The sequence below is a fragment of the Rhipicephalus microplus genome, chromosome 7 (assembly GCF_043290135.1).
Source record: "Rhipicephalus microplus isolate Deutch F79 chromosome 7, USDA_Rmic, whole genome shotgun sequence".
In the NCBI taxonomy this organism is placed as follows: domain Eukaryota; kingdom Metazoa; phylum Arthropoda; class Arachnida; order Ixodida; family Ixodidae; genus Rhipicephalus; species Rhipicephalus microplus.
This window is the reverse complement of record NC_134706.1, coordinates 88,172,881-88,187,434: the sequence shown is the minus strand read 5'-3', so window position 1 is coordinate 88,187,434 and position 14,554 is coordinate 88,172,881. Positions and strand designations below refer to the sequence as shown.

Below are 14,554 nucleotides of genomic sequence, written 5' to 3'. Positions count from 1 at the left end.
CTCGATCGTGAGAAGGCTGCTTCCACTACTGCCGATGGCCTTCATGAGTATAACGCCGCCATGCGTTCTGGACTGCACAACACCCGCACTACGCTTAAATGAATAATGGATGACATCCTTCCCGCTTTCAAATGCGAAGTTGTCTCTAGCTGTTACCATGGCAGAACCCTAGTTTATTTTTAAAACTTTCTAACTTACGTTAATCTGCAAGTCATTCTGACGCCGCCCGCATTGCTGCATTTCAACGCAATTTAAAGAACGTTTATTCATCTGCGCCTCAGCTGGACAAAGTATGCGAGTTCATTTCCAAAAGAGGTGTTATCCTGAATCCCACACATGTTCGTTTAATCACCGAATATTCAATGGTCTCTGTGGCAATGTTTCAGTCGGATTGCGCTCAACCTCGCTTCCACCATTGCGCTTGTTGTCAACCTTCGGAGAGGTATGATAAGCTATTAGCGTGGCCCGAGAACCACGGCGAATATGTTTCGATGGCAGGGCACTTACGACCAGGCTTTCATGACGCAACTTTGACCGCCATGCCCGAATAGCGATCCGTGCTTACGCCAGTGGCGTTCGCATAAATGAGATCTTCATGCACGGGGTTTCACGACAAATGCTCGCAGATTGTTGCTGCATCTATGTAGCTTAGGTAATTTGTAGCGTAATGGGCTCTGCCGGTGAATTATATCTTGAGGTCATTCAAGTAACACAAAATGTTATACAAATGAAATAAGAGGAAGTCTAAGGGCTGGTTATATTTTGTTCGAAGCAACATTATTATTAACTAACCGACGATCAAGCGCATGAGAGAAGAGGAGATTGCTTTGCGTGAATATTGATATAAACAAGAATAAAAGTAGCTCAAAATATAGCTTGTCGCCGCCAGGGACCAAACCTGCATCCTTCAAGTAACACGTAATATGCCCTAATAATTTCACTACGATAACTGTCGTCCTTCGATCCGCTGGATGGTTGGTATTTGGGTATTTTACACTAGTCGGGCGCAATTCGCGCATTTTGAGCAGTCTCACAAGACGCAAGTTGTGCTGAATACAGCCTTAACATGTAAACATTTATGCCTGAGAGTTTCAATCAGTGCCAATAGTGGCCCTTGCGGTGAGTTCGGAGCTCTCTTTTTTATACCAGGAAACTACACATGGCGTTTGTATAAGATATAACGTCGCCACAGCAGAACATGTTGATATAACGTGCAGTTGTGAAGGGCTCCGAAAGTTTTGCCGATCTCGTGTTTGTATTTTTGCAAAAAGAAAAACGATCCCTTCAAATTTCCGATTTTTGCCTTGATTCATAGCGAGGGTATCGTTCTGGCAGAGGCCATGCTTGTAGGTAGTATTCGAAGAACTATTGGCCACCTGCCAGCCCGTAATACTATCACGCGCTGCATGACACGGAGAGGCAAAAAGAAAATTGTAGCAAACGCGCCGTCAGAAAATGCAGTTGAAAAAATAAAAGACGACAAACATACGAAACGCAATTTTTGCCAACATTTTGGAAGAAGGGCCTGCCTTTGTCAGAGAAAACTCTAAAGCGAGGAAGTACTCGCCCTCAAGCTTTGCACTTTTTTGTGAAACTGCACATTATTCAGTCCATTCAAGTTGGACAAAGATTACAGCCATTCAATATTAGAGAAGTATTTGCCACTATGATAGCAAAGTATATATATATATATAATAAAGTAGTATATAGTAAAGTATACACACACACACACACACATATATATATATATATATATATATATATATATATATATATATATATATATATATATATATATATATATATATATATATATATATATAATTAGGGAAAGAAGTGTATACCTAAGGGCTCGTTTTTCCGTGTTTTAACACAATATTAATGAGATCTAACAGACAGTAATGCGAAGGAATGTACAGAGGAAGTTATTAGAACCAATGGAATGTAAATAAGAAGGAAGAAAAGTGTATGAAAAATGAACCAGCCGTGAGCAGGAATATATATATATATATATATATATATATATATATATATATATATATATATATATATATATATATATATATATATATATATATATATATATATATATATATATGCGATTACATGTACACATATGCCTCATGAAGTGTGTGGAAGGATTGCCGCCTTGGCGTTGTGGTAGCTCAGTTGGTAGAGCATCGGATATGTTATTCGAAAGTCACATGTTTGATCTATGTTCAAGGCAACTTACATTTTGGTCCACTTTTTTTTCTTCGCATTTACACTACACATATTTCTAGTAGCCTCCCCTATACTTTCCTTGGTGATGTTGTTGGTTGGTTCTCGTTTATATTGTGTCTAAGAACGAAAAACAGGCCCGTAAAATTTCCACTTCTTTCTGACACCACACAGTATTTCGTCCATTCATGTCTGACAATGCTTACAGAAATAGAGTATTTGGGCAGTACTTACCTTTCTTTTCCTGTCAAAGTAAGCTAAAATATGGTGATAACCAGCAGCAGTATGTTCAATCAGGTGAGATCGAACGCAAATCGGGTAATCATTTCGAAAGAAAACTGAATGACTCAAAAAGAGTAATGACGGTCCTCCTATAATCTGCATCAAGAGCAAAAACAATGCGACTAGTTAATAATGTGCAGAGCACAGGCGTCAATGCGTATATTCATGTCTGCTAATTATACCAGTACATACCAACTGCCTGAGCTCACGCTAGCCAGAAATAAAAGGTAGGCGAACGCAATTCACGACAACACAATCAAATGCACGTTACTCATTACTGAAGTTAGCTACGCTATTTTTTGTGTTCTCATTTTCTCTGGTTATGTTAGCCAGGGAACCCTCTAGAGACTGTGTCGAAGGGAAGTAGTGGCAAATTATTTGGCTTCTCCTAAAAAAAAGACGGCTGTGCCAAATGGAATGCGGGTGCTCTACGCATTCTTGAGGAAAAGATATTTGAGAATTTATTTCAGTTTAACGTCAAAAAAAACGTGAAATGACTTCTCCGTGCAAAAGAACAGCTTATAAATTTTCGCCGTTAGTATGCTTTGAACGACTACCGAAATACATGCAAATCAGGGTTTTTGCACTCTGCAAACTGCTGGAATGTAGCTAGCACAACTGTGAATCTATGTTCTAGCGCAGTTGCAAACCGCTAAATTTATTCTTTCCGAAGGGGGAAGAGTGAAACGGCGAGAACATTATGTACCTAAAATTTTAACGCGTAAATATTTTGTCCAATATGTTCTGGTGGAAGACCTCTATAACTTGTAAACCGCTTGAAGTCAGTTGGCGCCAAGAACACAAGAGCAACAATTATGTATTTATTGTTTCCTGCCTTCTAGCCTTAACCAAATTATTCACCTGACGCGAAAAGTGAACTGTACTACTTGACAGGTGTGCTCACCGACTATATAGATATTGTTGCCTGTCACGAGGACACTCATATCACACTTTACTTCACTAAAAATATTTTTCGTCAGTGCCGCAGCATCTGTACCTATATTTCGCATTACTAAAGAGAAATAAACAAATTTATACTATACAGCTTGACTTCTGGCTATTTAATTCATCCGATTCTCTTATACGCTTTTACCCAAAAGTATTTTACGTCAACAGCTCCACAGTTGGTGAGAGTCTCTTTCAGGAAGTGGAAACACCAAGTTGAGAATAGGAAATTGATGTTCCGTTTTTGTTGAACTTCAGTCGAAATACTGGGGCCATGAGCACAAAAGCATTTGACGCTATATTGGTCCGTTATAAAACGATTGGCTATTCATACAGGCAAATTTCTGGTAATCAAACCCAGTTCACGGATGACAACTCTCACTTACGAAAAATTTCGATGTTAGTTTGACCCCAGCAGTCTTATGGTAATCGATTTTTGTTTCAAGAAAGTATACACCTTGCTCGTTTTATTTTCTTCGCTGCGCATGTGATTTCTGATATTCCTTAATCTCATCTACTCTACCACTTCCTAAAAATAAGCTATGAAAGAGTGAGAGCACTTGAAAAACTTTATGTAAGAAATGTTTTCCATGCAGAATGTTTTCGCTAGCCCATGCCTAAAGGTGTTGACTTTCACGGAGCACAAGCCACTGTTGCTTCAATATGTAATGTTCATATTTAATGACAATGAGTGGAAAAAATGTCTCCACTGAGTGCTTACCCTTCTTACAAGCTGCTTTTTGTCATTGTATTGCAGTACTTTTGTGTTCTCTTCATCGTCTGCAAAAGAATGCGATATAAAGAAAAACGAACTTAGTGAGTATATAGCTAGGCCGCTCAAAAGTTACGTATAGCTAACGATGATATCAGATAATGCCCTAATGCTTTGAGTGTGTAGTTTTACTTGCTTTGCGGCCCGTACAATATAAAATAACTTTGTAAGGTTTTTACTTTTTTAATTCTTTTTTTATGGTGGGCTATGATGGCTGTGTAGTCACTGCTTATTTTTTCCGGCATTTTTACATATGGTTTGTTCACACTTATTATACAATGCCTCCTGTGACTACGAAAATTTTTATCGAATCGAATGCTTTCTCAATTATATAGCGGGGATATTTAAGGGCTGGTTGTACTCCGTGCTTTTCTGTACGACCTGATTCACAATATGGGTAATGTCTAATGTCGAATATGAAGCACGAAATTTTTGTTGGTCATTTATCTTGTTGAATTCTAGCACAGGCACGAGTCAATCAATAGATGGCTCTCGTTCTATTAATGATTATGTTCATAAACACGTGTAACATGTAGGCAACACAAAGTAAGCTGATTGGCGTGTAATTTAATTGTAGACATTGATGTGCAATAAGCAGATGCTGACATTAATAAAAGATTCTGTTGTGCTCTCAGTAAATAAAGACTTCCTATGTAGCAAATTCTTTAATACATGAAGCACTTCGGATTTTTCTGGCACGATATATCCCCAGTTTTTCAAAAGATCTCATGTGCCCTGATCCTCGCCAGACGCTTTGCTTCTTTACGTGCTGCCCCACGCTTTCTGTACTTGCTCTTGTTGTACAGGTGGCGTGTTTCATTCTTACGAAATATTACTTGCAGTGAGAGTGAGAGTGATGGAAATAAATATTTCAATACGTGGGCAATGCTTTTAGCCATGTAGCGTGACATCGATAAAAAATTAAGGAAGCTTGTACCAATGATGCCAAGCAAAAACTGAGTGCAGAACTGGGCAGGCTTTTTCTTCTTCTTTTCAGTTTTCTCTTTTTTGCCATACTTTCTTTCTTTCTTTTCCTCTTTTCTAGTGTTTTTGCTTATTGTCCTTCTTATTTCTACTTAATTCTATCATCGTTCAGAGGCTCGAAGAACAAGAGGAGGAAGACTAATCCTTGGTGCAACTGCGCGCTTGAATGTCTGTGCCACATTTGAGGTTTTCATCATCATCATTGTCATTATGATTATATGTGGTCTTGACTGAGTTTCTTGCAAGCTGCGACAGCATACGACGATACTCTAGTAGCTTGGCGATACAGCATCGCGGCCAAGCTATCAAAAGTGTTCTGCACTTAAAAAAAAAAAAAAAACGACCACACATATACATCGACTGGCTTGGGTTGTATTGTGCTCTTTGCCATCTAGCAGGTACGTTGTTTGCATTTTATTCCACCATCATACGACCACTTTTGATAGGGACTGGGGTCGATCTCAATCGAACTGCTTGATCTCAATTATGTGTGTCGCTGCTACATTGTGTAGACTAATTCCGATCAAGTCAGGCCCACACATCACCCAAGTCGGGATCGTAAAGTCAGATCCCGATGAGCAAATCACGATCATCTCCATGGGTTTCGATCGCAAATAAATGTTACCATGTAGCAGCACTTCATCTGGATTCGCCCTAATTGCGATCAGAAGTTCCCGTGTGGCGCCAGCGTTACTTTCACCGGTACTTTTCAGTTGCAACTAACTCTGCAGAACAGGTATCACTGTTCTGATATTTTTCGTTCAAATCAATTTCTGCACACTAGGTGTCGATCCTTCGCTCCTTCCGTGAATAACGTTTTGTAAAGCATTACTTCATTTATTGCTCAGACCATAAGTCAAGATGTACCTAGAATCTTTCAATTACTACTGTGTTTAACAGAACAGACTATTATGATAATGTACTTCATTTTATATATGTCAGAGGCGCATCATATAAGCTAGGAGCCTTTATAATCAGTGACACAAAAAATGAAACGTTATCAAAGTGAAAGTACATACGCTATCAAAAAGAAATAGTTTTGAAAATTCGTAAAGGGTGAGATCACCCCAAAACTTGCAATCACATGTAATATAAAATTAAAATATTTAAACTTTGTTAAACAGAATAGTAGATAAATGACTTTGTTCTCCCTACTAGTGACCTGTAAAGTATATGCCGATCTCGCATTTTACACACTCGAACATACAATTTTTATGTACATTTCAATAAGCAATGACCTAATTACTCACTGTTTCCCCGGCAAAAAAAAGTCACCACAAACATCACATATAGAGGACAAATAACATATTTCATGGCTTTCTTTCTTCAACTCCGCCGGTGGCACCTAGAAAAAAAGCACTGTCATCATCCCTCCATTATATGTGTCATTTCTCACGAGTGTTGCCGATAATCATAAAATGAAAAAATATAGAGAGAGATCTTTTGTGGCAAAACGGTTTACATCTACCAAAACGTAATAAAACAATTGCATTCACTGTGCCAAGGCATGCCACTAGACGGGAAAAGACCGTCTGACTACCGCCCACCACCCACATATTAGCAGCGCTACAGAATGTCGAAACAAGAGAGTGTTGGACATGCTACTTATCTGCGTAGGCTCTGGGCGAAGAGAGTGCGGTGCTCTCTTGCGCCTCGTAATATCACTGTTCAGGTCGGAACTTCTTGATAACAGCCAGATTACGCCGTTTAAGATTGTTTACTAAAGCTGGAAGCTAGAGCCCATTTCGTTTGTCTTATTGGTGCGGGCTGGGGAAACGGTGACCCACAAGCCAGTGTCGGCCGCGAAGGATGGGAGGGGAGTGTCCCTTATATTCGACCATTCCGTCGATACAGGTGGCGCAACGGTACGTCGAAATGGCGGACGAGACGGTGATGTCGCCAGCGTGCACGTCAGCGTCGCAGAGCGTGAAGAGGCGTTCTTTGGTTTATGACTACTGAGAGACCAAACTGCGTCACTGACTGTGTCGTAGATTATCACCGTGTGATAACGTCCCAAAACCACCATATGATTATATGAGACGCCGTAGTGGAGGGCTCCGGAAATTTGGCGCACATGGGGTACTTTAACGTGCACCCAAATCTGAGCACACGGGCCTACAACGATTTCCGCCTCCATCGAAAATGCAGTCGCCGCAGCCGGGATTCGAACCAGCGACCTGCGGATCAGCAGCCGAGTACCTTAGCCACTAGACCACTACGTCGGGGCGACGAATAACGTCTCCTATACTTCCCTTGGCATGATTATCTGTTAGATCTCATTATTCATGTGTCTAACGAGGCAAACAACCCTATAAATGTGCACTTCTTACATGGGCGAGGCAGCAGCGAGCCCGGCAACATGCTGAGCAATCCTAAAAGAACTTGTTGTTAGGCTAGTTGGTAGAGCATTTCGAAAAGTTAATTCGAGCGGGAAAACTTGACACGATCACTCACACACGCACACACCCATGCATCAATCCTTTTGGCCTAATGCTACAGGTTGCGATGGTCGTTTTCGCAAACCAGGCTTCGAGTGTGACACCTGCGCTGCTTCGATAACGTTTGTGGGTGTGGTCCACGACGCTGACGTGTATTCAACGTTTCGTGAATGCGGCATCATGGATCCACGCTTTCCCCATGTCACGGACCGGGATATCACCTCATCAACAGTGACGTCAAGTCACGTGCCTCATCGGACAGCTATAAAAACACCCGACAAACTGTACTTCACCAATGGGCGAGGCAGCCGCGAGCCGGGAAACATGCTGAATCATCCTTTTTGCCTCCTGCTACAGGTCAGTAGATACATGTCAAATCGTGGTTACCGGTCGGATAACCGTTTTTCGCTGCTGCAGCCGTGCCCACCATCTGTCAATTTTTTTGTCTAGCATAGTTAGTCTGCTAATTAGAGATCTTTTGGTTTCCGGGGACGTAGAGGGTAATCCTGGTCCATCAGAGAAAGACCTCTTACAAAAACTTCAAAACGGGCACAGTAAAATCCTTTCAACTATACAGGAAATACAAATAATGCAAAATGAAATATGAAAGAACCTATCAAACCTAACAACAAGAACTGATGATATTGAAGGACGATGGAATAGTTTCAGTTTGCGGAGCTCTAAGGTTGATAGCACCGAATCATCAATAGCATACATTGAGCAACAATACACTAAGGTTATAGAAAGTGTTGATGATTGAGAAAACAGAAGCAGGAGAAATAACCTGATAATTTATGGCTTACATGAAGCTAGAGCTGAGACAACACAAGACTTAGAATGGAAAGTAAAGTACGAAGTATTCTATGAAAAACTAGAAATAAATGTAACCAGAATTTGAAAGGTACCACAGGTTTGGAAGAAAAAGCGAAAATAAAATCCGTCCAGTCATGCTTAAATTTCTTGAATACCGAGAAAAGAGTGCCCTGCATAAAGCATCGCATAACTTTAAAGGTAGTGAATTGTGACTATCCGAAGGCTTTTCTAGGCGTGTGCTGGACACTAGAAGGCTTTTATGGGAGAGTTCTCAGAAGAAAAGGCACAAAAACATGAACGTAAGATCGGTTTACGATAAGTTGAGCATTGACGGAAATTCGTTAGGTCGGAATGCCGGAAAAGGGTCCCGTTATAAGGCACAGAAATCGGGTCCTTAGAAATGACAGTCTAAACCCTAGCGTATTTTTTTTAAATACATAACGTAAATTGTAGGAGAGTGTTCAATAAGCGTACGGAGTTGGAAAGAGTTCGTTTATCGTATAAGCCAGATATTGTTATCCTGACAGAAACATGGTTAACTGAAGACATATATATTATCGAGTTCATTCCACTCGGGTTCGGTGTGTTTAGAAAGGACAGGGGAGCCAGTGTCGCCATCCTATTCAAAGAGAGCATCAAACTTGTAGAAATGCTTGATTTAGTTGATGTCGAATGCATTTTTTGTAAAGCCTACGATGAAAATGTTAGATATGTTATAGTTGCCCTGTACAGACCTCCTAGCTCTGGTGTTGATGTTTTTTTTTATTCTTTAAAGTGATACATGAGTGAGCGTATGCAACCAAGTGACCATATTTTTATTTTGGGTGATTTTAACCTGCCAAACGCTGATTGGGCAACGATGTCGCTCGATAATGATAACGACAGTCTAGGAGAAGCCATGCTTGAGATTGCCTTCTCTTTCAATTTGTCACGGTTAGTAGATACATATACCAGAAAACAGGGTGATTCTGAATCAATTCTGGATTTTTTCTTTGTAAGTGGGAAGTTAAGTAGTCAATCAGCGTGCGATGTATTTCCTGTTATATCGGATCACGAGGCTGTGTAATTAACCATAAATGATATGAACTGAAAATACTATTGTAACTCTGCCAGTCTCCGGAACTTTTCCAGAGCTGATGAAGTTTCCATTATAGACAAGATTTCATTTCACTCAGATTCTTTTTCTGAGGACGTTGTAGGTATTCAGAGTTTGTGGGATCGCTTTAAGTGTAATATAATGACTGTATTGTAAACCATGTACCAACTACTGTTGAGAACTGAAAAAAATTCCTGGCATACTCGGGATATACTGAGATTGAAATTGCAGCTATATAGGTTAAAGAAGAAAATGAAAAAAGAAAATGTATTTTACCAGGTCAAAGATTGAAGCTTGTCTCTGTTTCATCCAAGCTTCGTCTCTAACTATCTGCTGATAGGCAACGTTACTATATAGAATCACTTCCTAAATTCATCACGGCGTCTCCAGAGAAATTTTGGTGGGAAGTGTCACCAAAAAATTAATACTGTGATGTATTTTAAGTTAATGATATTCATTTGCGAATTGAAGAAACAATTCCTCACTCGTTTAATGAGCATTTGCACTCCGTTTTCACCTGTGATGATGGTGTGTTACCTGTTTTGGAAAACTTTTCGCACGCCATTTCTGATGTGTTAATAAGTGAGCAGGGAGTCTTACACTTGCTTTTAAAACTGCATGAAAAAAATTTCCGCACCTAACCATATACTCAACGCTTTCCTGAAATGATATGCCAAATGGATCGCAAAATACTTACACATTGTGTTTTTGCGTTCATTAGAAGACGGCCAACTCCCGAATGACTGAAGAAAAGCCAGACTGATACCACTTCGTGAAAGTGGTGCTTAACAGTGTATAAAAGATTACCAACCGATAGCTTTAACGTCTATAGCATGTGTAAAATATTGGAGCACATTATACATAAACACATCGTGGACATTTTAAATTCAAATAAAATCTTGATGGAATGCCAGCATGGGTTTCGGAAAGGTACTCAACTTGTACACAACTACTAGCTACCATTCATGACTTTTCTGTGTCAGTATATAATGTTAAACAAATTGATGCAATTTTCATGGACTTTTCGAAAGCTTTCGACAAAGTATCACACAGTAAATTATTATTTAGATTACGTTGGTTACTTAGAAACTCCCGTCTGGTTAATCAAATTTTAGCGTGCCTTAAAAATCGCCACTAGTTTGTTGCATTTAAAGGCCAACCATCTAACCACCTGCCAGTGCAATCAGGTGTTCCACAGGGGTCGCTCCTAGGGCCACTCCTTTTTCGTATATATATATATATATATATATATATATATATATATATATATATATATATATATATATATATATATATATATTTATATATATATATTATATATATATATATATATATATATATATATATATATATATATATATATATATATATATATATATATATATATATATATATATATATAAGTCAAGTAGATCCTCCAAGAGAACGGTAACAACGGAAGTGTTTAATTCGACAGTTTCGGCCAGAGTCTGGCCTTCATCAGGCCAGACTCTGGCCTGATGAAGGCCAGACTCTGGCCGAAACTGTCGAATTAAACACTTCCGTTGTTACCGTTCTCTTGGAGGATCTACTTGACTTATTGCAACGCTACGGCCATTTTCGCCACCATGCCTGCCTATATATATATATATATATATATATATATATATATATAAATGACATAGTAAAAGACATCTCTGTAAACATAAAATTGTACGCGGACGACTGTGCCTTTTATACAGAGGTTAACAATTAATCAGATCAAGCACTCTTAAACAATTATTTCCAGCGTTTTTCTTACAGTGTAACCAATGACAGTTGTGTATACACTTAAACAAGACTGTTTTCATGTAGACAATTTGAAAGAAAACGTTCTTTATATTTACATATAATTTCAACAGTGTAGGTTTTGTCTGAAGTGTCCGAATACAAATATCTTGGACTATGGATATCAACTGACCTAAGGCAAAATTAACATGTTCATTATGTTGCAGCTAATGCTTATAGCAAAATATTCTTTTCAAGGAGAATGTTGACTCTGTCTACCCCTACTGTATGAAAATAAACATTCGATTCCATTGCCTTATCTGTTTTAGAGTATGCTGCTGTTATATAGGACACCTGCACGAAAGGTAATATTCCGAAGCATTAAATGTCCAAAAAAGAGCCATACAGTTTATCCATAATCATTTTCGATGCAGCTCAGTGCGTGACCTAGAAGCTCGAGCTAACCTAAAGCCCTTAGCCAAAACAAACCGCTCATCACGTTTGAAATTCTTATACCAGGTGATCAAGGGGCACTCTAACGTCAACGCTAGCGAATAGATTTCGTTCTCTTCCGGATATTCAACGCGTCAAAGACCCAAACTAACAACCACTCCTTTCCGTTCCCATAACGAAGGCTTCAAGTATTCTTTTTTTTTTAAGAACAGTCACAGATTGAAGTAACCTTAGCAGCAACATCGTTGAAGCAAGTTCTTTCTCAGCATTCCCATCGTTTCTTGATTGATTGATTAATTGATTGATTGACTGATTGATTGATATGTGGGGTTTAACGTTACAAAACCACCATATGATTATAAGAGACGCCGTAGTAGAGGGCTTTGAAAATTTTGACCACCTGGGGTTCTTTAACGTGCACCCAAATCTGAGCACACGGGCCTAGAACATTTCCGCCTCCATCGGAAATGCAGCCGCCGCAGCCGGGATTCGATCCCGCGACCTGCGGGTCAGCAGCCGAGTACCTTAGCCACTAGACCACAGCGGCGGGGCTCTCATCGTTTTTGGTGGCAGAAACATGGTCAGTTATTTTATATATATATATATATATATATAGTTATTGACTGTTTGCATCTCCGTTGCCTGTTGCTTTGTTTCTTTTGCACCTATGGTAAGTGCTTTGCTGGGTCATTGAACGTTAATTTGTTATATTTAATGAATGTGTCTTTTTTGTCTTTATTTGTTATTATTATTATTATTTTCATAATTACTTCTGTAACTAATATTGCGCTTTTCCTGTGAATAAATGTCAATATTTTTGTTCATGCATATTATCCCCTCCTGCTAAAACTCCTGAACAAGTGGCAGTATCAATTTTTAAATAACTAAAAAAATAAAATAAATAATTAATTGCGAGCGTTTTGTTTTGGCAGACTTCGTGCCTTCAGGAAGTATACGAAAGATTATTGGTCAGCTGCCACCTCGTAGTAAATTCAGGTGCTACGCTACGCCAAACAGGCAGATGAAGTGTGTGCCACACTCACCGTCATGGCTACAGGTGTCACTGACTGACACGCCACGTTTAATGCACATATTAACACAACAAATTGGACGGGGGGATAGTCACCGCGGTAGGTTCGTTGGTAGAGCGTCCAACCTGTTATTCGAAGGTCACAGGCTCGGTCTCTGCCCATGGCAAGTGACCGTTTTGACCACTTTTCTTTCTTCACATTCACATTATTATTACTTCTAATAGCGTGCCATATACTTTGTTTGACAGGACCGTCTCTTAGATCGCATTACTGTGAAGGCTAGTGAATGAAGACAAAGACAAGAAGACGTGCTTGCTCAGGCACTACTATGTCAGTACGTCGCTGGTGTACGTAGGCCATGCCACGTAAAGCGGCGACTGAAAAGCACCCTACATCAATAGACTCACTACTACTAGATTTGAAGCTCTTGACGGCAGCGCGTGTATACAAGCACGACAAGTGTTCGTTCATAGCATGGGTCGTCAAAACTTGTGGAGCTCACTGAGACTCACTCATGGAATATATTTCGATCTTTGGACTCACTTGGACTCAGTATCACGAAAATTTTCCTCAACCAGACTCCCTCGGACAAAAGCTCACCAGAGCACTATATACTCACCCATACTGACTAAGACTCGGACTCACAGCTCGATCTGGGTCCGATTGAGTAGACTCATGAGTCCATTAGCCTAGAATTGTTTTTTTTTCAGCCATGTTGTGAGTGCTTTTTAACACCAATATTACAAGTAATCGGTGCTTTTCCAGGCGCTGTTTGGCATTGTATCTTCGTAAATGAGGTCTGAGGGCTTGTGAACCCATATGGTTATTTTTCGGGAAAGATAACAGCACAATATAGATTTATCAATAACGGCCCTGGACGAGTTGGCAGGGCAAGTCCAGACAACACCCTCCCCTACCTACGTACTTCACGTCTCTGATCAACAAATATTGAATTGAAATGGCGCATGAACGATATGGCTTTGGAATACCGGTGAGTGGACGTGAGTATAAACGTGAATCCAAATAAGGCGAATAGTAAGGTGGAAGGTGACTAGATAGGACCTCAGGTCGGTAAAATAAAGTGAAACTCACTCAGGCACACTGGAGAAATGCACATAGCGTTTTCCTCTTATTCATATTCACACTCACAAAACGTTTCTGACCTGAATTTACTCGGACTCAGACTAATAAAAATATTACTCAACCTGCACTCACTGAGAATTAGACTCACAGCTCAATCTGAGTCTTAGTCCGAATGAGTCGACTCATGGGTGAGTTCACAGACCTATGACTGGAAGTGTGAAGCACGCAAGTATTGCTTTCCAAATCTCTGCCAACTTTTTGATGCAGGCGCAAATGTTTCCCTCCCGTGTACCTAGATTGAGGTGCATGTTAAAAAACCCCAGGAGGGCGAAATTTCCGGAACCCCCCTCTACAGCATCCGTCATAAATATATCGTGATTTTCGGATGTTGAATTCCATCCAATATTGCTAAAAAGCTGTCTAGACGTAGAACGCTCAACACAGCTAGGTAAAAATGTCAGTGCCTATAACTTACATGTTATGTATAAAACGCTACTATTTATCACATATTAAAAGGGTAGAAGAGCGATGAGTACTTGCCTGTAACTCTCCCAGTATATATTGTTCTATAGCTTTCAAGAAACGCTACACATTTGCAGAAACAGCATGTTTGCCAGCTGTTAAACGACATGAAGCCGTGTATTTTCAATTCACACATGTGCCACTTCCTTTGCACATTGTTTGTGCATAT

At 39.7% G+C, this 14,554-nt stretch overlaps 1 protein-coding gene across 4 annotated transcripts in view; it reads right to left on the bottom strand.

Annotated features, from left to right (window-relative positions):
* Nucleotides 1-14,554, bottom strand: part of LOC119179846 (uncharacterized) — a 39,907-nt gene extending 25,353 nt beyond the window's left edge. Inside the window, exons 1-4 of one of the 4 annotated variants that reach the window (XM_037430966.2) lie at nt 14,404-14,554; nt 6,454-6,548; nt 4,169-4,227; nt 2,455-2,598 (exon numbers count right to left, since the gene is read on the bottom strand). In XM_037430966.2, coding sequence (XP_037286863.2) covers nt 2,455-2,598; nt 4,169-4,227; nt 6,454-6,517 — 267 coding nt within the window. In that variant the 5' untranslated portion in view covers nt 6,518-6,548; nt 14,404-14,554. The other 3 variants (XM_075868226.1, XM_075868228.1, XM_075868227.1) reach the window with 3 other exon arrangements.